The sequence below is a fragment of the Macaca fascicularis genome, chromosome 6, assembly GCF_037993035.2.
Source record: "Macaca fascicularis isolate 582-1 chromosome 6, T2T-MFA8v1.1".
NCBI lineage: Eukaryota > Metazoa > Chordata > Mammalia > Primates > Cercopithecidae > Macaca > Macaca fascicularis.
The window spans coordinates 106,975,065-107,000,207 of NC_088380.1; the positions used below are offsets into that span (position 1 = coordinate 106,975,065).

Consider the following 25,143-nt stretch of genomic DNA (forward strand, 5'->3'; position numbering starts at 1 on the left):
CATAAACATATACATCAGCACATAGGAATGCAAATTAAGGTAAATGATTTGAAGGAAAAGAACAAGTTATTTGAGACACAAACTGGAAGTAGGACTCTAAATCTTGAGTTTTCATACATACAGCTAATAATAATGAATGTTAAGCACCCTTGAATCTTTTCAATTTCACTAAGCCAGTGGTTCTCAAACTTGAGTATGCATCAAAAGCCTAAGAGATGTTTGTTAAAACACAGGTTTCTGGGCCCCATCTTCAAAGTTTGTCATTCACTAGGTCTGGGCTAGCCGTGAAGATCTGCATTTCTTGTAAGTTCCTAGGTGACTGTGATTCTGTTGATCCAGAGAACCACACTGCAAGAACCACTGATCTCAGATAATGGTTTATATCACATTGGAATCACATGTAGAACCTCAACAAAATATTGATATTTAGTTCTTTTTGCTGTACATTTTGATTCAGTTAGGGCCTAAACATGGGACTTTAAAAAATACTCCTAGGTAATTCTGGTATGCAGCTAGAGGTGTGGGGTATCAGTTTAGTCTGTGAACATGCATATACATACAGTTTCTGACAGGGACATCTAAACAGTGGTAAGAAAGCATGAAGAATATGGGGAAAAGGCTGGAGCAGGAGGTTTCGCTAAAGAAGTACCTGACCTAAGCCTTTAAAAATTAAGACTTAAAGTACAGTACCTTAACTAAGGCTTAAAAGTTATTTGTCGGCACCATCAGTTGACAAGGAGAAGAGAGTATGTCAGACAGAAGAAACAGGCGATGGCACATAAACATGTAGGAGTAGGTTTTGTCTCATAATGTTTAATCCTAGGTGGTAAATTTGTTGCATATCTGAAATGTAACCCTTCTGATATTGAGTGCTTTCTATGTCAGAAACAGAATAATAATTTATTTTATTTTACAAATAAATAGACACTAAGGATCATCTATGCCATATTAAATAATTTTTATTCATTAATTTGTTCGATTTGATAGGATGAGAAGAAGAAACCGAAAGACTAGGAGATACGGAGTTTTGGACACTAACATAGAAAATATGGAATTGACACCTTTAGAACAAGATGATGAGGATGATGACAACACATTGTTTGATGCCAATCATCCTCGAAGGTAAGTATTCCAATAGTTTAATTCCATGAATCAGGAAGCAAGTCCTTGACAAGTAAACTGAAGAAGTAAAATAGACGTTCATTTAACAGCTTGTATTCCAACACAGTTTCTTCAATTCTGTTTACTGAAGTTCTTTTTGCTATCTACCCCATAGCTCATATTCACATTGTTTTGCTGAAATAGATACAAACAATAGAATACCATCTCAAAATAATTTTTAAAAATTTCTTTTTTTTTTTAATCTTTTATTTTAAGTTCAGGGGTACAAGTGCCGGGTCGTTACATAGGTAAACTTGTGTCATGTGGTTTTGTTGTACAGATTATTTCATCACCCAGTTATTCCCTAGGACCCATTAATTCCTTCATTCTTGCAATATGTATTAACTTGGGTGTGTGTGTGTGTGTGTGTGTGTGTGTGTGTGGTGTGTGAGAGAAATACTTAGTAAACTTAGTTTCCTTTTTGTATTCTGAAGATATTTTGTTTTTAGTTGGGTTCTAGTGTTTGCAAATAGTGCTGCCTTGCAGAATTGGGGGACTAATTGTTTATGGTCTGATCATACAGCTGTAACATCTATACTGAGATCTATTCTCACTAAGTGTTAAGACCTTTCCTAAGAGGTTCAGATAAATAAAATGACATGAGTATAGAATAAATGCCAATGTAAATAGAATGGGAAAAAAGGCAACAAAGATTCAACCTAATAAGGAAAGCCATCTTGGAATCCAGAAGGATTACTGGGTGAAGGAGAATTAGAGTGCAGAGTCAGGTACAAATGCAAAGAAAACAAATCTCTTAGGATTACAGAAAAGAAGATGACTCAACAAAAATTGGACTACTAAGTCCTATATATCTGTATCTATATATCTGTCTATCCATCTATCTATCTAGGCTGTTTATATATGCGCACACACACACTTAAAGGAAGTTTTAGTAATGCTGATAATTTATTCATTTAATGAAAATATGTTCATCAAGCATACATTTTGATAGTATTACAGCCTGAGTAGGCAAACATGAACCAAACAATTACATCTGTCCATTAGGAACTCACTTTCAATTAAAGACACACACAAGATGAAAGAAAAGGGACAAAACGGATATTCCATGCAAATGGTAACCAAAACAAAGCAGGGGTTGCCAAATTTTTATCAGACAAATTAGATTTTAAGTCAAAAACTATCTCTTGCGACAGAAAAAAAAGATCATTACATAGTAAAAGAGTCAATTCACCAGGAAGATATGACAATTAGTGTGACTCTATCAGAGCACTTAAATTATAAAGCAAATATTGACAGATCTGGAGGAAGAAATTGACAGTCATGAAATAATTTATGGTACTTTAATATCCCACTTACAACAATGAATAGAATATCTAGACAGAAAATCACTAAAGAAACCGCTGACTTAAACAACACTATAGAACAAATGGACCTGACAGACATATACAGAACTTTGCACCCAACAGCAGAAGAATTCACATTCTTCTCAAGTGCTCATGGGATGCACTCTAGGATAAATCATTTTAGGTCATAAAACAAGTCTTAACAACTTTAAGGAGATTGAAATTATTCCAAGTATCTTTTCCAACCTCCATGGAATAGAAATAGAAATCAATAACAGCAGGAAAACAGGAAAAAAATATAAATATGTGGAAACTAAAAGATACAGTTTGAATATACCTCCAGGCCAAATCTCGTGTCAATTGTAACCCTCCATGCCGGAATTGAAGTCTTGTCAGAGATGTTTGAATCATGAGAACTGATCCCTCATGGCTTGGTGCTGTCTTTATGATAGTGAGTTCTCGTGAAATCTGGTTGTTTTAAGTGTGTAGCACCTGTTCCTCCTTGCTCCTGTATTTGCCATTTGAAGTACCTGATCCCATTTCACCGTGCACCATGAGTAAAAGCTCCCTGATACCTCCACAGAAGCCAAGCAGATGTCAGCACCATGCTTGTATAGTCTTCAGAACCATGAACCAATTAAACCTCTTTTCTTTATAAATTACCCAGTCTCAGGTATGTCTTTATAGCAACGAAAGACTAGATTAATATATTGAACAACACACTCTTGAGCAATCACTGGGTCAAATAGGAAATCAAAGGGAATTTTAAAAGCTATTTTAAGACCAAAAAAAAAAAAAAATGGCATAACAAAACTTATGGGATGCAGCAAAAGCATTGCTAGGAGAGAAGTTTATGGCAATAAATGCTGATGTTATGAAAGAAAAAAGACTTTAAATAAACAACCTTGCTTTACCCTTTAAGAAAGTGGCAAAATAAAAACACTTTAAGCCTAAAATTAGCAGAATGAGGGAAATAATTAAGATTATAGTAGAAATATGTTAGAGTTGAAAAAAATGAGAAAAATTAATAAAATTAAGATTTTGTTTTTAGAAAAGATAAAATCAATACACCGTTAGCTAGACTAAGCAAAAAATAAAAAGGCTCAAATAAATAAAATAAGAAATAAAAGAGAAGAAATTACAATGGGTGCCTCAGAAATTAAAGAAGACATGAGACTATTATGAACAATTATATGCCAACAAATTTGATAACCTAGAAAAATGGATAAATTCCTAGAAACATTTTATCTATGAAACTTGAGTCAAGAAGAAACTCAAAGTCCAAACAAACAAGTAACAAATAAGGAGATTGAATCAGTATCCAAAACTTTCCAACAAAGAAATGTCTAGGACCATATGGCTTCATGGGTAAATTATACTAGACATTTAAAGAAGAATTAATACTTGTCCTTCTCAAATTATTCTGAAAAATAGAAGAAGAAGCACTTTAAAACTCATTTTATGAGGCTAGTATTACCCTGATACCAAAGCCAGATGAAGGAAAGCAAACTACAGGCCAATATTCCTGATGAACATAGATACAAAAATCCTCAATAAAATGCTAGTTACCCAAATTCAGCAGCGTATTAAAATGATGATACACCATGATTAAATGGGATTTGTCCCTGGAGTGCAAATATCTTTCAACACATGCAAATCAATGCAATAGAACACATTATTAGGTTGAAAGAAAAAAACCCACAAGATCATTTCAGTAGACTCAGAAAAAGCATTTGACAGTGGTATCCACATAGACAAATGGGGTTGCATCAAACTAAAATACTTCTGCACAGCCAAGGAGATAATCATCAGAGTGAAAAGGAACTTAAATAATGGGACAAAATATTTATAAACCATATAAATATATATATATGAGTTAATATCCAAAATATATAAGGAATGCATATAACTTAATAGCCAAAAATCTCACATAATCTGATTTTAAAATGGGCACATGACTCTGTTGGTGGGAATGTAAGTTGGCACAGCTGTTATGGAAAACAGTACAGAAATTCCTCAGTAAATTAAAAATATAATTACCTTATGATTTAGCAATTTTGCTGCTGGATATATATCCAAAGGAAATCATTATTGCATAGAGAGATCTCCACTCCCATGTTCACTGCAGCATTATTCACATTAACCAAGTTGTGGAAATAACCTAAATGTGCATTGACAGATGTATTAGTCCATTTTCATACTGCTTGGAAGAAATATCTGAGACTGGGTAATTTATAAAGAAAAAGAGGTTTAATGGACTCACAGTTCTGCACGGCTGGGGAGGCCTCACAATCATGGCAGTAGGCAAAAGAGGAGCAAAGGCACATCTTACATGACGGCAGGCAAGAGAGCATGTGTTGGGGAACTACCCTTTATAAAACCATCAGATCTCATGAGACTTATTCAATACCATGAGAACAGCATGGGAAAAACTTGCCCCCATGTGTCAGTTACCGCCCACCAGGTTCCTGCCATGATACATGAGGATTATGGGAGCTACAATTCAAGATGAGATTTAGGTGGGGACACAGCCAAACCATATCAACAGATAAATGAATTTGAAAAGTATGACACATATATATATATATAAATATATATAATTACATGTATAATATACTATTGAAGATTATTCAGCCTTAAAAAAAAAAAAAGAAGAAGAAAATCTGGACATTTGCAACAACATGGATGAACATGGAGGAATTTATGTTATTTGAAACAATCCAAACATAGACAGATATTGCATTATCTTCCTTATATATGGAATCTAAATAGTCAAGCTTATAGTAGTGAATAGAATAGGGGTTGCCAGGGGTTGCAGAGAAGAGAAAATAGGAAGATGTTAGTCAAGGGGTCCAAAATCTTAGTTATGCAAAATGAGTAAGTTCATTTATGCAAGATGAGTAAGTTATGCAAGTAACTTGTACAACAATGTGAGTATAGTTAACAATACAATATAGTATTGTATACTTTTAAGTTTGATAGGAGGGTAGATGTTAATTGTTCTTGATACACACAAAAATATGGTAATCACAAGAGAGAGGTGATGGATATGTTGATTAGTGTGATTGCAGTGATTGTTTCACATAGTATGTGCACATCATAACATCAAGGTAAACACCTTAAGCATATCCAATTTTTATTTGCCAATTATACCTCAGTAAAAATGGAAAAATAAAAAGTTCATGAAACAGTTGTAATCTATGCTAATCATCAATTCTATAGGCCATAAAAAGTCATTTTGAAAATTTTAAGAGAAGGGAAACTTTGATTACAAAGTTCTATTTTGAAGGTTACCCTGACTGCGTGGGTTGAAGGAGACCAAGATAAAGAGTAAAGTGACAAGGAAGAAAAGTAATTAGATGGTGCAAAGGCATGGGATGACTTGCATTACAGATACAGCAGGAAAGGCAGAGAGGAGTGAATTATTTAAGCAGCTTTGGAAAGTATTAATTACCTGCCCTAATAAACATCTTAACCAAGATGTAGGTCCTGTTTTCAGAGTGAAAGAGCGAGAATTGATTATAATAATGGTAAAGCATGTTTCAGGGATAAGAATGAAATCATCTTGAGTTGTTTAGTAATTTGACCCAATTTACTCAATAAATAAGGCAAAACTTTAATATATATCTAAATAAAGTGACAGGAACAGCACATTACTATTTACCTATTCATTAATTTATCCAACAAATGAATGATGCAGCAGCTATTTACTTGCCAAGCACTGGTCTAGGTGTTTGAGATACATTAGAGAGCAGAACAAAACAAACAAAAAAAATTCTGACTTTGTGAAATTTGGCAGCCAGCGGGGAAAAGAAACAGTTTATTTTTCATCTTCAGTTCTCCTTCTATATCTATCTGATTTTTTTTCTTCAAGAAGCATATATTCACGCATTACTTTTTTAAAAATCCATTTCGTCTGGAAATAATTTTAAACTTACAGAAAGTTTACAAGAATGAAAACAGTACACAATATTCCATACTTGTTTTCCAGATTTACTACTTATTAACATTTTATCTTATTCTCTTGAGTGTTCTTTTTTTCTCTCGTAGTATGTATAGAGAAGAATTCATTCCTCTCATTTTGTATTTATATGATATTCTGATGTTTGTATTTATCTGATAATTAGATTCAGGTTCCTCATTCTTAGTTGAAATACTACTTACTTCATGCTATCTTCTAAAGGTATCATACCTGGAAACACAGATGTCCACTTGTACTTCATTAGCAGTGATAATTTTTATGCACCTATTTAAGGTTTTCCTCAATTTCTCCATTGTGTTAATGATATTTCCCCTCCATAACTAATGAAGAAACGTTTTGCAATCATGAAAATATCATATTTCTCATCTAAATTTCTCCCCATGTTTAACATCTATTCATCACAATTCTTGCCTGATCTAATCTTCGTTATGAAAGTTAGAACACAATTATTTTCAAACTTCATTATTTCTTTTCTGTACCAGTCAGCATTGACATTCTCCTATAAGTAAAAACCTTCTCTTCTTCCTTGTCTATCTATCTCAATATGTAATGATGATTTTCTCTTTTTCAAAGGTTCATAATTCATTGCTGTACTTATTTTAGTGCACATGTGGTCCCAGATATGGTCAGTGGGAGCTTCTTCAAAATGGTTTCTGTCCTTGTAACTCGGTCCCATTTTTTTAAAATACCGCCTTACTTTCCAGCCTCACCAGATGTTCTAGATCCTTTTGGATTCAGCCTTGAAAGCAGGCATTTCTCCATAGAGCTCTGGTTTCTTTGAATGGACATTCGGTAAACTCTTTGCAACTGGGTTGACTTTGTTTCTGGGCCTTTCAGCACACAGTTCCACTAAATGTATGTATTTATGTATTATATGCATAAATACACCTGGTGTCCATGTGCTTGCATATACACACATATATGTGTACTTTAGATATTATCACTTCACACCTCCCATTCCAGTTTGTCTCTATGGATTCTTTTTGGCCTGCTTCCTTTCCATAATTGTGTTTTTCTACTGTCATGAGATGTCTGGTTTCAATACTTCTACTAATCAGTTCAGTCCTATAATAAAACTGAATTAGTTTCTGAGTTTCTTTGCCTATTAAAGAATTGCATTGCTTAAAAAAAAACTTTCTAAAAGAATTTATGAAAGTTTGCAGTTTTCTCCTCACTGTCCCATCATGTCCAGTACTAAGGATATATAGTCAGATACTGTGTTCATAAATAATTTGGCTTAGTTCTTTCCCACACTCCTCTTCAGTGTGCTCATAGTAGTCATTTGAAATATAATTTAATTTAGTTTAGTTTGCTTTCTGTTTTAGGTTTCTTCTTCCTTTCCTATTTTTGTTTTATTTTATAAGGAAAACACAGACATGCTTCCAAAAGTTAATAATACTATACATAAAATTTAAACACACACAAATATATACAGACACACACAAAAGTTGTAGTCTCTCGTATACTTTCCACTCTCTATTCCATTCTTCCCACCTCATCCTTTGAAGATAAACACCTTCATTATTTTCTGGTTTATCTTCCCTATAGTTTTTTTGGTAAAAGTTGACAGAAACCTGTATTTCTTATGTTTACCTCATTTCTTACATAAGATGTAATATGCTATATATGCTCTATTATACTTTTTTGTTGTATTTGATATTTTCTATAAGTCATGCCATATATATGTATGCATTATACTCACTATAGAGTAATATGTAACTATAAGTCATGTCATTTACTATGTCACATGTATATGAACATATATGACATAGAGCTACATATTACTCTATAGAGGCTACTATATATATATATATACTTATTTACAGCTGCATATTCAATAGTGGCTATAGCATGATAACTGTGGTTTATTCAGTCACCTATGGTTTGACATTTAGGTAGGTTTTAGTTGTTTTGTAATTATAAATAGTACTGCAATGAGTAACTTTGTGCAGATGTATTTTTGTATTGTTGGAGGCAGATTTTCAGGGTAAATTTCTGGGAGTAGAATTATGGGTTGGATAATGTGAAATCAGTTTTAATGATGAGGAATTCAAGATGCCTATAAGATGATCTCCCACTGGGCAGAGCAAATTGGATAGATTCATTCTTTCATTAAAAGCACTGATTAACTACCATGTGCCCCAGGCACTCTACTAAGCTCTAGAGATGCATACAATAGTGCGCAAAAATGGACAAAATGCTCAGCCTCATGCATTTAACAAAATATATATATATTTATCTCCACAATGCAGAATGAAGGAGTCTTAGATATAAAGTTGGGATTTGCAATTTTTGGTTTTTGACTAAATCAGGAATAATGGCTCTTCTCTAAGCCAGATTTCCTTTTCTCTTTTTAAATGAGCAATAAGGATGGATTTTTCAGGGCACAAAGAAGCAAAGAATGGTCATAGAGTTTTCCTATTCTCCTCTTATTCTCTTCTTGAAACAATATTAAACATCATTTAAATTACACTCACACTGGATCCTAGATATCTGTGCTATTTTTTTCAGTCTAAGCACAGAGGTCGGGAATCAGGGTGAGTGTAATTTGGAGAAGGTGGCCACATTTCTACCATGTAACAGCATTTTTAAAGAGGTGTGAGAAGAGGTGTGTTTATTCCTATTACCTTCTGGGGCTTAGAAATTTTTTTCTACAATGAGATATACATTCCAAACACCATTACTTTATTTGAAGAAGGACCCTATGTGACTTTTTAATTCAATGGGCAGAACCCTATCTGATTTTTTAGTGTTGATATTAGAGGTTAAACATATATTACACTATCACTTCATTAAACATTTTTAACTTTTCTTGTGTGAAACCTGCACACTGATCTTGTTGTGGCTCACTTTAGTAACAAATGATACTCATGGTTAATACCATTTTCCCCCCACTAAATTGGAAGAAAAAGTCAATACTTATACAAGATCTCTTTAGGCACTGAAAGAGGAACTTGAACAGCTATATAATGCCTACATCGTAATCTCTTAGATCCTGTAAATTTGTTCAGTTACATGACAAAGATGGCCAAAGATTGCAGAGGGAATTAAGATTGCTATAGGTGGATTTTAAAATAGTTGGATATCCCAGATTATATGCATATTGTATATCAAATAATTTTTATTGCTGTAGCATTATAAGAAGTAAATATCAGATAAGGCTAGCCCCAATATTAAGTAGGTTAGCTGTCAGGTTTTTTTTTGTAGATATTGCTTGTTAGCATAAGTAAATTTCCTACTATTTCTAGATTGCTAAGAGTTTTTATCATGAATAGTTTTGAATTTTGTCACATACTTTTTCTGCGTGTACTGAAAGTGATTGTTTTTTTCCTTTTAGTAAATAAATATGGTGAATTTCATTAATTGATTCTTGAATGTTAAACCAACATAATATTCCTGAGACAAATCCTCCTTTGTCATGGTATCCTTTTATATACTGTTGGGTTCAACTCACTAATGTTTTCTTAAAGTGTTTATAAAGACACACACATATGTGTGTGTGTGTATATATATATATACGTGTGTGTGTGTGTGTGTGTGTGTCTTTTACAGTATATTTATCATGTTTTGAAATTAGGATTTCTGTTTCTCATAAAATGTGCTGGGAAGTGATCCCTTTGCATCTATGTGTGTAAAAATGTGTGTAACACTGCCATTATTTCTTCCTTAAGTATTTAATAGAACAAATGAGTGAAACTGTTAAGTGAATGGACTTTTTTATTGGATGGGAAGAGTTATTTAATACACATAGAGCTATTCAGATTTTCTGTTACTTCTAATGTAATTGTAAATTGCTTTATCAAGAAATTTCTCCATAAAATCCTGGATTTTAGAAAACAGTTAAGTGGTGAATTATGTGCATAATTTTCACATAACTGCTTTTCCTTGTGATTATTTAAGTACTTAAATATATACATGTATATTCCAATAAATATATAAATATATAGAAATATTTATTTAAATTTATATTTATATGTTCCAGTAAATATATAAATATATATACTTCAATATATAAAGTATATACTTAAGTGTGTATATATATGTGTGTGTATATATATTACTTTACTGTTACTTTATTATAAAGTAATAGAAAGGTCCAGAAATGTGGCATCTTTTACTGTTGTTATTGTTGTCAATAAATCTACTTTCCATTGCCAAGATTGCTACAAATACCCTGCAATGGAAAGAGTAGGTTTTACAACCATTTTTACAGCAAAGTCTCTGGTGGCTATAGTTACATGTGTTATATGTTGCTGTACTGATTATATTGGCCACATACTTTGTTAACCAAGGCAAATTAAAGTCAGCCATCAAAGAATATCAGAAACATATAACTGTTACAGTTTGGGTTTTACCATTGAACTGAAAAGATGATTCCCTTGCTGACTCTGATATTCCTGATTATTATTTTTTTTTTTAGAACTGTTGAAAGTTTTATAGAAGTACTTTAAAATATTGTCGATATGATTTAATAAATAAAACAGGCCGGGCGCTGTGGCTCACGCCTGTAATCCCAGCACTTTGGGAGGCCGAGGTGGGCGGATCATGGGGTCAGGAGATCGAGACCATCCTGGCTGACACGGTGAAACCCCGTCAGTACTAAAAATACAAAAAAATTAGCCAGTAGTGGTGGCGGGCGCCTATAGTCCCAGCTACTCAGGAGGCTGAGGCAGGAGAGTGGCGTGAACCCGGGAGGTGGAGCCTGCAGTGAGCCAAGATCTCACCACTGCACTCCAGCCTGGGCGACAGAGTGAGACTCCATCTCAAATAAATAAATAAATAAATAAATAAATAAATAAATAAATACAAACAGTTCAGTATTATTCCTGCTTAAAGAAGTTATATTAATCTGTCTAATTAAATGTAGTAAAGTTGATTCAAGTAAAGTTTTTTATTTTTTCTTAATAAAATGTGACATTTCCTAATAAAACAGCACTTGAGCCAATTTTAAACTCTCTGAAAATGTCCTAACTACATGGTTAAGACAGTCTTGTATAAATCAATCATTATTTTTATTTGATCAATGAACTCTATATGTGAGCACAATGTACCACTGAATTGGATTCTAAAGGACAAAGAAACATACAGTTCCACAGATTTCCAAACTTATAATTTTTCTTTGTTTGTTTGTTTTTGTTTTTGTTTTTTTGACACGGAATCTTGCTCTGTCCCCCTGGCTGGAGTGCAGTGGCACAATCTCAGCTCACTGCAACCTCTGCCTCCCAGGTTCAAGCTGTTCTCATGCCTCAGCTTTCCAAGTAGCTGGGACTACAGATGTGCACCACCAAGCCTGGCTAATGTTTTTTATTTTTAGTAGACACGGAGTTTCACCACGTTGGCCAGGCTGGTCTCAAACTTCTGGCCTCAGGTGATCCACCTGCCTCAACCTCCCAAAGTGCTGGAATTACAGACGTGAGCCACCGCACCTGGCCTCAAACTGAAAATGTTATTTTTAAACTGATGACTCGGTCCAGCTTTCGCTCTTGGAGTAAATATTTTATTAGAAATTACTAAGTCCTATTTCAGTTATCTTAACTTTTTAGCAATAAAGTTTTTGGCTTTACTTCTGTTGCTGTTTACTTCTCTCTTGTTATAATTCTTCACCCAAATTTGACACTTATTGAATAAAAATTAGCAAAGAACCTATATTCTACTGGGGGGATGGGGCGGGGATAATATTCAAATAACTAAAACCCAGAGCAGAAAAGAATATCTAAGTAAATGGTGCAGTTTTTCATAAAAGGAATTTTTATTTCTAGCCTGGACAGAGTGAAGTAACAGAACTACAATAGGAGTGATTGTGACAGCTGCTTGTTAATAAAATATACCCTTAGTGCAGGATGTATCAGAGACTATGCTAGGATCTAAATTCACTATGAAATAATTAAAAACATTTCTTGCAGAGTAGTTGCTATTGTTCTTATTTGAAAGATAGGAAAACTGAGGCTTAGTTTAAATGGCTTCATCTGCAATATCCTGCCATCAATCTCATTCCATTTGTTTAATATTTATTTGATTTATACTACACGTAAAGAGGATAATTCTAGATTCTGCTCACTATGTCTTCTATACTACCACTTGTATTACTGTTAATTTTCCAAATACATAGGTCCCAAAATAAAGCATATAAGTAGTATGATTTGTCTGCCTTTTCAATTGTAGTACAGAATATAATTAGTCTACAGTATAACTTGTAATAATTCTTGTGAGATCATCCCTTACTGGTGCTATCTTCTTCTTTAACGGTTTTTAAAATTAGTCCCTCTTCATTTTCAAGATTCTATCCACAGAATAACAGGAAGCAAGTCATTTCCAGAGAGGCAAATGAATTTCCTTGCTTATGATTTTACAAAACTAGTTTTTGTAGTCAGCTCTTTCTGAGAGGGGTGCTTTTTAATGTGGTCTTAAATACATCAAAATATTGTCGGTCATTAAGATGTGGGGTATTTTCTCTGTTTCTTTATATTAAATTGAACCATATGAAAACACCAATATATGGTTTAATATAAATTTCCTAAAGGAAGTGTGTTTTTTCATGTAACAGAATATCACAGATGGGGCCTGAGCAGGCAAAGTGCTTCAAGGGTCTTGCTCCTCTCCTCTGTGATTCCCTTGGTTCTGCTCATTGTTCTGCATTGGTTTTATTCTTAGGTTGATAAGTGGATCATACCAGCAGTTCCTATAATTACAACCAGATGGTAACTTTAACTGGAAGTCAGGGCCACACTCTTTTATGTATCTTTCTTAAGAATGAGAAAGGTTTCCATAAAGTCCTCCAGCACAGTTGTTTTTTATTTTTATTTTTTTCACATCATTGTCCAGGATTAGATTATGAGATCATTCATAAACTAGGACCTGGGGAGGAAAATGGAAGTACCATGATTAGCTCAGACTTATCAGCTGAGGTGGAAGATATTGAGTAGCAAACCACCATTCCACCAACTATGTCTTGTATGTTAACCATTGAGGCTCAGTACAATCAAATGGGGAAAAATTATAGGTTTCTGGAAAAAAAAGTTTGTGCTGCTTAATACAACTTTTATTGAATGCGCTGTTGTTACCCTAATTTTGTTAATTAGAGGCATTTTTTTTTTTGTTTAGTTGCTGAATCATTTTGCACAAAGGAATTATAAAACTGAAAAACAAATCTCTGTTCTTGAACTGTTGGTAGAATTTTCAGCTTTTCCAGAAAAAAAAAAAAAAACTGATGAGGAGTCAGAGGCCGCATATGCTGACTAAAAATTACTATCGCTTTTCTCAAAGCAAAATGGAGACAAATTCTCATAAGCAATCTGAAGAAACACAAGTTTAAAAGAATGCTTTACAGCATGAAACAACAAATGGAAACAATACCTTCTTGCTATTTTGTTTGATTTAGTAAATTTATTTTTAAATTACCCTGATTTCATTATTACACATTGTATGATTGTATAAAGATATCACATATACCTTACAAATATGTAAAACTATTATGTATCCATAATAATTTAAAATAAAAATTAAGTTTTAAAATTATTTTATAATCATTTTAAATAATAATTATTTTATAATGATATAAACTAGAGGACATTTTGACAATCTTGGTAACAGATTCTAAAAGCTAATATTTCTGTCATTTCAGGCTACTTTAGTAATTTCTGCCAAATATGTAATTTTAAAAGCCCTACATTTGCTTTTTGGCTACTGCTGTTATGCTTCATTAAGTATACTATTGTATTGTACGTGTTGATTATATTTTGTGCTCAATGAGGTACTTGGCCATGAAATATTTCCTGGTTATTAACATCAGTATATCAGAATTAGATTGCAGATTTGATACAAGTGTTTAGTGAGAAACCCTCATTAAGAAAATCTTATTCAAACAGTTATCAATTTGAAAATACTATAGTTCTAATTTCTAAAACACTGTCTTAATTGTTGGGTATAACATAGTATCAGAATAAACACTAACCTTAGTCAAAGTAAATAGAATATAAGATTGTATTAAAGTACTAATATTTACTTTAGAAATTTATATTTAGTTTGTCCACTGGTATGTTGGTGGTAGGATCGTTCCTACTTAATTTTTTCTCTTAAAGGGAACTTTGCTGTGTTTGTCATTAAACAGGTAGCAAAAAAGAACTTTTATATAATTTTTTTTCAAAATTTTGCTGAAGATTAAATTTGGCTACTGATGAAAAAGAAATATTTGGGATGGGAGTCACTGAATGAAAGCATGGATTCTAAGACATTATTATTTATGAATAGCAGTTTCATAGAGAAAGAAGAGGTATCCAGTACAATAAATGTGTAGGATACAGCATAGTGCATACTAGTAGGATGTCTTGGTTGTTTATTATTTTATAGTCCATTTGTTTGTAGAAGAAATAGGAATCCATTGATATAACCAGAGCAGCATTTTTTTTTTCTTTTAGTACAGTGGAAATTCTGTAAATGATAGAAAACTGAGCATTTGACATAGGATCTAATCTTCAGATTTCAATGACTAAATCCTCCAGAACTGAGAAGTATTATGATAAAATAAGGAGCAACAGAACATAATCATATAGACTTAAGTGCTTCTTGAGCTTCTATTATTGACTGAATGCCCTTAGACCCATCTCTTGAATCTTGATTCCTCCTTCTTACCAAATTGCCTGCCAAATAATATAGTTGGACTGCACTTCTAAAATATTTCCCAGTTTTTGATCTCTGTAATTGCCTGTTTTAATCTTGTAGACTACCCTAAAAAGACAATCCTTAGTCTTAATTGAAAACTATTTAGTTTATCCAAAATAACAACAAAAATCCAAAAAACTTAAGAACATCCAGCATATGATTGATCAGGATGACACTAAAATTCAGGCTTCCCTTCTAGGCCAATGTTTTTTGTCCTTCTGAATTATTTCCAAGCTGTATTTCTAGTTTTGCACTAATAAAGAAGGATATTGTTTTTCTTTTTTTAATATTTTTTTCTCCAATTTTTGATGACCATCATCCCATTCAGTACCAAGTGATATTCCTCACAGTTAATAAAAACTCAACACGTTTGGTGATTAGAAGAATGAATGTTTAATTTCAAAATATTTTTACCTATTAAGCTTAGCAGCATGCATAGCTCAATGTGTTGCATACCTATTTCAAATATGTTGAAAGCCATCAAGGCATTAAATGTTGTGGTTACTTATGTGTGTTTTCATGTGAGACTATATATTTGAAATAGATGTATGTGTACTGGTAATCCATGTCACTGCCATATAATGTAGTTGAGCAAGAATATAACATTCTTAGTTTTTCTTTATTTTATATTATAATGGTGGAAAACTGAAAATTCCAGTTAGTTCCCTTATTTTCAGCTTAAATTTTGTCAATTCAGGATGTAAATATCATACTGATAAAAATTCTACCCCTTATTTCTCCTCTCTCTTCACTTCAAATTGATCCAAGTTCTTCGGAGACAGACTTCATTATTCAATTAATCTAAGACACCATTAATTTTAAGCAGATCATTAAGAAAGAAAAGAAATAGCTGTCAGTTAAATTGTGAAATGATGTAGCAATTTTTTGTTTTGTTTTGTTTTGTTTGTTTGTTTGTTTATTGGGACAGAGTTTTGCTCTTGTCACCCAGGCTGGAGTGCAATGGCACGACCTCGTCTCACTGCAACCTCCTGCTCCCAGGTTCAGACAATTTTCCTGTCTCAGCCTCCCATGTAGCTGGAATTACAGATGTCTGCCACCACGCCTGGATAATTTTTGTATTTTTTAGTAGAGATGGGGTTTCACCATGTTGAGCAGGCTGGTCCTGAATTCCTGACCTCAGATAATCCACCCGTCTCAGCCTCCCAAAGTGCTGGGACTACAGGCATGAGCCACTATGCCCGACTGTGATATTTTTAAATTATACAAGAATTGTGCACACTAGCCTCTCAGTACTTTTTCATTGTGTTTTCCTTCTGAAGAATTTGGCAATTTATGTTTGTAGTTGTATTGTTTGGTGTATAATAGTTTCTCAAAACAGAAACTAGCAGAGTTTTCATTTATCCGGGGTATCTTTCCATGTTAAGAGATATTTGTTTTTGGCAAGCGTGTATGGGATTAATGTCATCGTTTAGTGCTAAATATTTGCTTCACTGATATTAATTATAGTTTAGTGTTCTCTTTTATGTCTTTCTGCATACAAAAAAAATTTGCTTCAATGGTGATTCATGAAATAAACTTTTTGAAGGTATTTTAACCTCATTAAATTCATCCTTATAATACCAACAATGCATATAATTCACTCAAAGTGACGACAATGCAAAGAGCTTTGATCCACACATACAGCCAATGGCAACTATGTAAGAACTGCCCCCGTCTGACAGCTATTGTAAGATGCCATCAATTGAAAGATGCATCTGAAGTTCAGAGATTTTAAATTGTGAAAAATGTGTGTCTTATAAACTCTGAAATATAGTACCGTTCATAGGAAAGGTCATACTTGCTGTATTAGTCAGGGTTATCTAGAGGGACCAAACTAATGGAATATATATGTACGGGAATTTATTAAGTATTAACTCACACTATCACAAGGTCCCACAATAAGCCACGTGCACACTGAGGAGCAAGGAAAGCCAGTCCAAGTCCCAAAACTGAAGAACCTGGAGTCCAGTGTTCGAGAACAGGAAGCATCCAGCACAGGAGAAAGATGTAGGCTGGGAGGCTAGGCCAGTCTCTCCTTTCACACTTTTCTGCGGTTTATATTCCAGTCATGCTGATGCTGATTAGATTGTGCCAACCCAGATTAAGGGTGGATCTGCCTTTCTGAGCCCACTGACTCAAATGTAATCTCATTTGACAGCACCCTTACAGACATACCCAGGATCAATTCTTTGTATCCTTCAGTCCAATCAAGTTGACACTCAGTATTAACCATCACACTTGCAGTCTTCTATCTTTGCTGGCCACAGGTGAGGGATAGCTTGTCCTGCTTGGATTTGGAGCACAGCCTCTATCCCTGCCATTATTGCCGAAAGAGCATCCTGTTAACAGACCCACTAGGATTATACTGTGTGCTCCTGGTTCTGTTGCAGAGTTTGTTTGTTTGTTTTTGTTGTCTGTTTGTTTTGTGATAGATTTTGGCTCTTGTTGCCCAGGCTGGACTGCAATGAAGTGATCTCAGCTCGCGGCAACCTCCGCCTCCCAGGTTCAAGCGATTCTCCTGCTTCAGCCTCCCAAGTAGCTGGGATTACAGGCGCCTGCCACCATGCCAGGCTAATTTTGTGTATTTTTAATAGAGGCGAGGTTTCACCATGTTGGCCAGGCTGGTCTTGAACTCCTGACCTCAGGTGATCCACTCACCTTGGCCTCTCAAAGTGCTGGGATTACAGGTGTGAGCCACACACCAGGCCTGTGGCATTTTTTTGAATCAACCAGTCTACCTTCTACAACTTCTATATCACCCCTCCAGAGAGTAGGAATCCTTAGCTATTTTTCTTATACCATATTAACACTCCACTTTTTTAAAACTGCTATGGGATTCCTGAGAAAGAGCAACTGAGAGATAGCAACATGGATTTCAGTGAGTAGGTGGCAACTGAGTTAAAGGTTTTTTTGTTTTGTTTTGTTTTTCTGTTTTGTTTGTTTGTTTGTTTGTTTCTTTGACGGAGTCTTGCTCCGTCGCCCAGGCTGGAGTGCAGTGGCCGGATCTCAGCTCACTGCAAGCTCCGCCTCCCGGGTTCACGCCATTTTCCTGCCTCAGCCTCCCGAGTAGCTGGGACTACAGGCGCCCGCCACCTCGCCCGGCTAGTTTTTTGTATTTTTAGTAGAGACAGGGTTTCACCATGTTAGCCAGGATGGTCTCGATCTCCTGACCTCGTGATCCGCCCATCTCGGCCTCCCAAAGTGCTGGGATTACAGGCTTGAGCCACCGCGCCGGGCCTGTTTTGTTTTTTTAAAGATACAAGTTAATCAAATAAGAGCCTATGAAGGCCCAGCATGGTGGCTCACGCCTGTGATCTCAGCACTTCAGGAGGCCGAGGTGGGCGGATAATTTGAGTTCAGGAATTTGAGACCTCACTTAAGGCTGGAAGACCATGCTTAAGACTGGAAGAGAATTGGTTTAATTCTTGATGAGTTAAAAATATTTCCAATTGGGCATATAAATAAGAATGCCTTCTTCAGTATTACGTTTGGTCTGTGGTTGAGTGATGCCAGGGAGGGAGTGTGGAGTGGTGGTTCCTATAGTGGCTGCTGAACAGCATGAAAGCATCCAGAATGGAATTCTGATGAAATTCCCACTCAAGGAATGAAATACTCTAAATGAGAGAACTGGTCATACAGTCTTATAAATATAAACAGTTTCAAGAAAATGTTGGACACAATGTAATATGATTGATAGATCACAATAGACAGTTATGCCTATTTGCATATGTTTTGAGGTTAATTATCAGTCTCAAAAAACCTTTCTGAAACCATACCTTAAGAGACTCTTTATGTGGTAGTTTCTTTTGTATTTGAAAAAATTATTGTAGATATTCCTTAGGGTCTCATATATAGTCAAGTTCAAAAGGCTATTTAGTGATAGAATTTGGATTAGGTTGTAGTCATTTTGTGTTCTTTTCCTCATTTATGAAACTGCAACTTTGATTTTACAGATTGACTTTTTTTCATAGTCCACAAATTCATTATCAGTATTATCATGGGTTATAAGCATTAAAAGAATAAGGCCTATACGATAGAATTCTAAGTGTTACATGTTTTTTTGTTTGTTTGTTTTTTTAATAACCTTCAGTATATTTTTAAAGGATTAAATTTGCTTTCAAAGTAAAAATATATTAGAACCTCATTATTCTTATACTAATCATTTAGAGAACTATTACAGACTCCTGACTAAAGTTTCAGATAACACAAGATGAAAAAGAGCATTATTCATTTTCAGATGTTTTTCTAATGAAGTTCTAAATGTTATTGATGATTATAAAGGAAGATTTATTAAGTTTGTAAAACCTGCACACTTTGGGTTTTGTTTTGTTTTTGTTTTTCTTTTAATTTGGTTTGATCAAATGCTTTTCATTATGATGGCTCTTACTAGCAGAAATTTTTTTGGAAGCCAGGATTTAGATTAAGTAGTAGTAAAGTAAGTTGTATAATTAGAATGAAAATCTATAAAAATGTGTGTGTTGAAAATATAGTTTTATATTACAATAAACTAGTTAGGCAATAAGAGTAAATGGGCAAACTTGCCCCATTGTAATGTTTATTGGAAATCTTGTCTTTAGTATGGATAATTTTTGTTACCGTATTATAAATATCCAAAGCATTGATTGTTTTATAGATTATACTTAGTAGCTTGTAGCCTTAGTAACCCTCATTTCTGAAGGTTAGAAATAGGAACAAGGAACTGTATTTATAGAAACCATAGAAATGAATAACTGTTGTTGGCCCTTGAATAACATGGGGGCTAGGAGCACCAACTACACAATCGAAAATCCACGTGTAACTTTTGGACTCCCAAAAACTTAACTATTAATAGCCTGCTGTTAACCGGAAGACTTACCAGTATCATGAACAGTCAATTAACATGTATTTTGTATGTTATATGTATTATATACTCCTTTCTTACAACAAAGTATGCTAAAGAAAAGAACATGTTATTAAGAAAATCATAAGGAAGATAAAATATATTTACTGTTCATTAAGTGAAAGTGGCCCTCATAAAGGTCTTCATCCTCATTTTCACGTTGAGTAAGCTGAAGAGGAGGAGGAAGAAGAGGGGCTGGTCTTGCTGTCTTGGGGTGGTAGAGGCAGAAGAGGTGAAGGAGGTGGAAGGGGAGGCAAGCACAACTGGTGTAACTTTACAGAAACACATCTGAGTTTTTTGCCTTTTCATTTCTCTAAAACTGTTTCTGTTAGTACCAATTCTACTTCCACAGTCTGCTTTAGTTTTAGTGCCCATATCACAGAAAGGTCCATGTCATAAAAGAAGCTGAAAGCAGTCTTGAATAATTGGAATCCTTCTGCCACATTGACTACTGTCAATTTATTTTCTGGTACAGCTTCTTCTACGTCTTCTTCCTTATCTTGTGGCACTGGTTCAGAAGCACCCATCTCGATCAAGTCATTTTCTGTTCATTGTTCCTTTGGAATGTCACTTAGCTCTTGAATTACTCCAAGATCTTTATCTTGACATCTTTTATTCCCCACCTTTTTTTTTTTTTTTTTTTTTTGTTTTTTTTTTTTTTTTTTTTTGGCAATATCCACAATGTCTTTCATGATTTCCTTGGTTGGCTCTATTGTAAATCCTGTGAAGTCGTGCGCAACATCTTGAAACAGTTTCCTCCAGCAGAATTTACTGTTTTGCACTTGATGGCTTTCAGGCCTTTTTCAATAAAATGGTAGCATATTCAATGGTATATTTCTTCTAGACTTTCATGATGTTCTCTCTATTGGGATCTCTTCTGTAGTGTTGAATAAACCTTTCCATAGTGTACTGGGTGTAATGAGCCTAAGCATCCTTACGGCCCCCTTATCTCAAAGCTGAATTAGAAACATTGTATTTGGAGGCCATTTTAATGCGTTCAGTGTTGAATTCATGGGGTTCTTTGTGGCCCAGGGCATTGTCCAATATCAAAAGAACTATAAAAGTCAGTCCCCTACTAGCAGTGTACTTCCAGACTTCAGGGACAAAGCGTCAATGGAACCAATCCAGAAAAAGAGTTTTCAGTGTCCAGGTCTTATTGTACAACTAAAAGACTGGCAGCTGGTGTTTATCTTTTCCCCTCAAAGCTTGGTGGTTAGCAACTTTGTATGTAAGGGCAATCCTGGTGAGAAACTCTACTGCATTTGCATGAAACAGTACTGTTAGCCTATCCCTTCGGTCTTAAATCATACTGCTTACTTCTCTTCCGTACTAATAAGTGTCATTTGTGGCATTTTTCTTCTAGAACAGGGCACTTTCATCTGTATTAAAAACTGTTTAGGCAGATATCCTTTCTCCTCAGTGATTTTCTGAATGGTTTCTGGGGACTCTGGTCTGTTGCCTCTTGGTCAACAGAGGCTGCTTCTCCTTTTATCTTCACAATTTTTTTTTAAGCCAAACCACGTTCTGAAATTATTAAACCCTCTTTTGTTGGCATTAAATTTTTCAGCTTTAGATCTTCCACCTTCCTTTTGCTTTAGATTATAATATAATGAATCTGCTTTTTCTCAAATCATATTAGAGTCTGTAGGTTTGCATTTCTTATAGCAATCATGTAACCACATAAAAGCTTAATTTTCAGTATGAGATAAAAAAGTTATTTCAAAAAAAGTGCAAAGATGTTGTGCTTGCTGATGAAACTACAGTGACAGTTTCACAGTTTTTTGTTTGTTTGTTTTTGTTTTCCTTTTTTACAGTGGTCCTTAGGCTGGATTCATTTTTCTTGAAATGGCAGGCAACTCCTGCTGCAGACCTCCATCTACAATACATATCAAGCAATCCAGCTCTTTTTTTGTAATGTCATGACTTTTTCTGCTTCCAGCAGAAGCAATTCCATTATCAATAGTGGCATTTTGTATGGGTGTCATCATGTTATTCAAGGTTTATGATATTGCACTAAGTGCAGTAGAAGCTATGCAAGAATCATGAGAGATCACTTTTAATGCAATACACAATTTATTGGAGATACGAATTGCCCAGGTGGAGATGATTAGTGTCACATGGTGTTTTAAGTAAATACCAACAACACTTGAACTCACCATAATGATAACTAGAGGGGACTGTGAAATTACTACAGTAGTACACTATGTACTACAGTTAATTTTCTGCAGTTATGATTTAATACTGCATCTTTATATTTACTTATCTCTCGGCTGCAAATAGCACCATGTACAGTCTGTGCTTATGTGCATAAGTTTTGGTAAGTTTTAACATTTTGTAGTAGATTTGTATATATGTTATCATAAATGATAAAATAGATCAGCATCTACATTTATTTTATCCATTCATGGCATAGTTTTTTCTTAAATTTTTAATATTTCTTTTTCTTTCTTGAGACAGAGTCTTGCTCTGTTGCCCAGGCTGGAGTACGGTGGCACAATCTCTGCTAACTGCAGCCTCCACCTCCCAAGTTCAAGTGATTCTCCTGCCTCAGCCTCCTGAGTAGCTGGGATTACAGGAGTGTGCCATCATGCCTGGCTAATTTTTGTATTTTTAGTAGAGACGGGCTTTCACCATGTTGGCCAGGCTGGTTTTAAACTCATTACCTCAAGTGATCTGCCTGCCTTGGCCCCCAAAAGTGCTGGGATTACAGGTGTGAGCCATTGCGCCCAGCCTTTTTTGATATTTCTAAAGTACGTAGTTCATTATACTATTTTTCAAATTGTCTCAGATCTCAAAAAAACTTTAGACTGTATTTATTGAAAAAAATCTAAGTGGTACCAACTTAAGTGGTACTATGCAGTTCAAACCCATGTCATTCAACAGTCAACTGTATTGTATACTCAAGTCCACTAAAGTCATTTATTAATATTACATGAGGGTAAACTTTATTATGAATATAGCCTAGTCTTTACTCATAGTAGTTAAATATAAAATTCCTTTAATAAGTTAGAATTTGTGTTTAAAAGATAATTTCTGAAATAATTAATCTAGACAAAATAAGCATGTGTTATTGGTGTTCTTTTTAATAATTTTAAATACTTGTATTATGTTCTTCCTTCCCCTCCAAATCTTTCTGAATAGTTCTAAATGTTTTTTAAATTGTTCCAGAAAGGACACTTATGGTATTTTTTTTTCTTTTTCTTGCAGATAAGAATGTGCCTTTTGATGAAAGAACTTTATCTTTCTACAGCGAAGAGTGGAATTTCTATGTTTAAGGAATAAGAAGCCACTATATCAATGTTGGGGGGGTATTTAAGTTACATACATTTTGACAACCTTTAATTTGTTGTTGTAATAAATACTGTATCCTTTATTATATCTTTATATGTATAGAAGTACTCTATCAATGGGCTCAGAGATGTTGGAGATAAACTATACTGTAATAGTTTATCAGTTTGACAATTACTATAAAACGGTGTTTTCTGATCAGTTTTTGTTTCTTGCTTACCATATGATTGTAAACTGTTTTCTTTTATGTATTAATCAGTTAATGCTAATTATTTTTGTTGGTGTCATGTTAAAGAGCTATAAATTTCCAGCAACCAACTGGTGTGTAAAAATAATTTAAAATTTCCTTTACTGAAAGGCATTTCCCATTTTTGTGGGGAAAAGAAGCCAAATTTATTACTTTGTGTTGGGGTTTTTAAAATATTAAGAAATGTCTAGGTTATTATTTGCAAAACAATAAATATGATTTAAAATTATCTTAAAGTGGTCCAGATTATATGTTTATAAAATAAACATAAGACTATAGAATTGAAAATTAATATATGTATTTGTAATTGATTTATCAGAAAATCTATCAAAATAGATTTTATTCTATTTTAGCAACTACTATGTAAAAGTAACATATGTACTTTGATTAGATATTTCAGAAACCTGTGAATTTTACAGCCACTTTATATCTTTACTGTATAGTAAGAAGTAGAAATTGCAATAATGGCATAGTTCAAATACTTGATTGTGTTATGGAACAGGAGATTGAGGAATTAAAGTAAACACATAGACTTTGGAGTCAGATCTATATTCAGAGACTGATTTCATGATCTCTGAACAAATTATTTAACCTTACTGAGATTCAATTTTTCACATTCTAGAAGTTACAGGAGAACTAAAGGAAAAGCATGGATCATGAACTCAGTTGCTTACTGGGACCAGGGAAGTAATTTAAATGTGCATGTAAGTCAGGATAGGCTACATCAGAGAGAGTTAACATACGGTTCCAAATCACAATGGGTTGCAACAAAGATTTATTTTTTATTTCTGCTACATGTTTGTTATGAACTATGATTCTGCTCTTTGTAGTATTTTCTCCATGACCAAAGATGATGTGAAACCTCTGTCCCAAATATGGTCTCATAACTAAGCATCCAGACATAATGCACCACATGCTAGTTCATTAGCTTTTGCCTCAAGGTGATAAATTTCAATTTCACCTACATTTTATTGGCCAAAACAAACTCTAAGGCTGCACCCAAGTTCTACAAGGCAAGGATAGATAATTCTCTCGCAAGGAAGTAAATGGGAGTATTTGGCCATCCACAATGCAAACTTACTTTTACCTGTATGCCAACTGGCTTTCCATGTGAATCAAGTAACCGTGATGTCAGTGTATATATGTATAATGTGTGAGCAGAGACTAAAGTGGAAGGTATTTGTTTTTCTAAAGGAATCAGTCTCTCTTCAGATTCCACTAATAGTTACCATGAGAAAATACTTGCCTGTGTTGTTAACTCTTAGTTTTTAATTTCCAAGAGAAGCCAAACCTACAGATATTGTGTATTAAATATCCCTAATTTAAAATGTTATTAGCACAGAACACGTTTGGATTAAATTTGGCCCCATACCTTATATATTATGACATGGAAAACATCATACACTGTAGTATCTTGGAAATAATGACTATTTAATAACCGCTATCATTTATAAGCTAGCTTTTTCATTAACATTAATTAGAAGTAAGAATCAAAAAGTAAGAATTTTGATAAGTGGTCAGACACAGTGGCTCACTCCTGTAATCCCAGCACTTTGGGAGGCCGAGGCGGGCAGATCACGAGATCAAGAAATTCAGACCATCCTGGCCAACATGGTGAAACCCT

General features: G+C 34.2%; 1 protein-coding gene across 1 annotated transcript in view; it reads left to right on the forward strand.

Moving 5' to 3' along the window:
- Positions 1-23,746, forward strand: part of FAM174A (family with sequence similarity 174 member A) — a 44,429-nt gene extending 20,683 nt beyond the window's left edge. Inside the window, exons 2-3 of the mRNA XM_005557439.5 lie at positions 988-1,122; positions 23,192-23,746. Coding sequence (XP_005557496.3) covers positions 988-1,122; positions 23,192-23,195 — 139 coding nt within the window. The 3' untranslated portion in view covers positions 23,196-23,746. The remainder of the gene's footprint in view (positions 1-987; positions 1,123-23,191) is intronic.
- Positions 23,747-25,143: the final 1,397 nt, after the last annotated feature.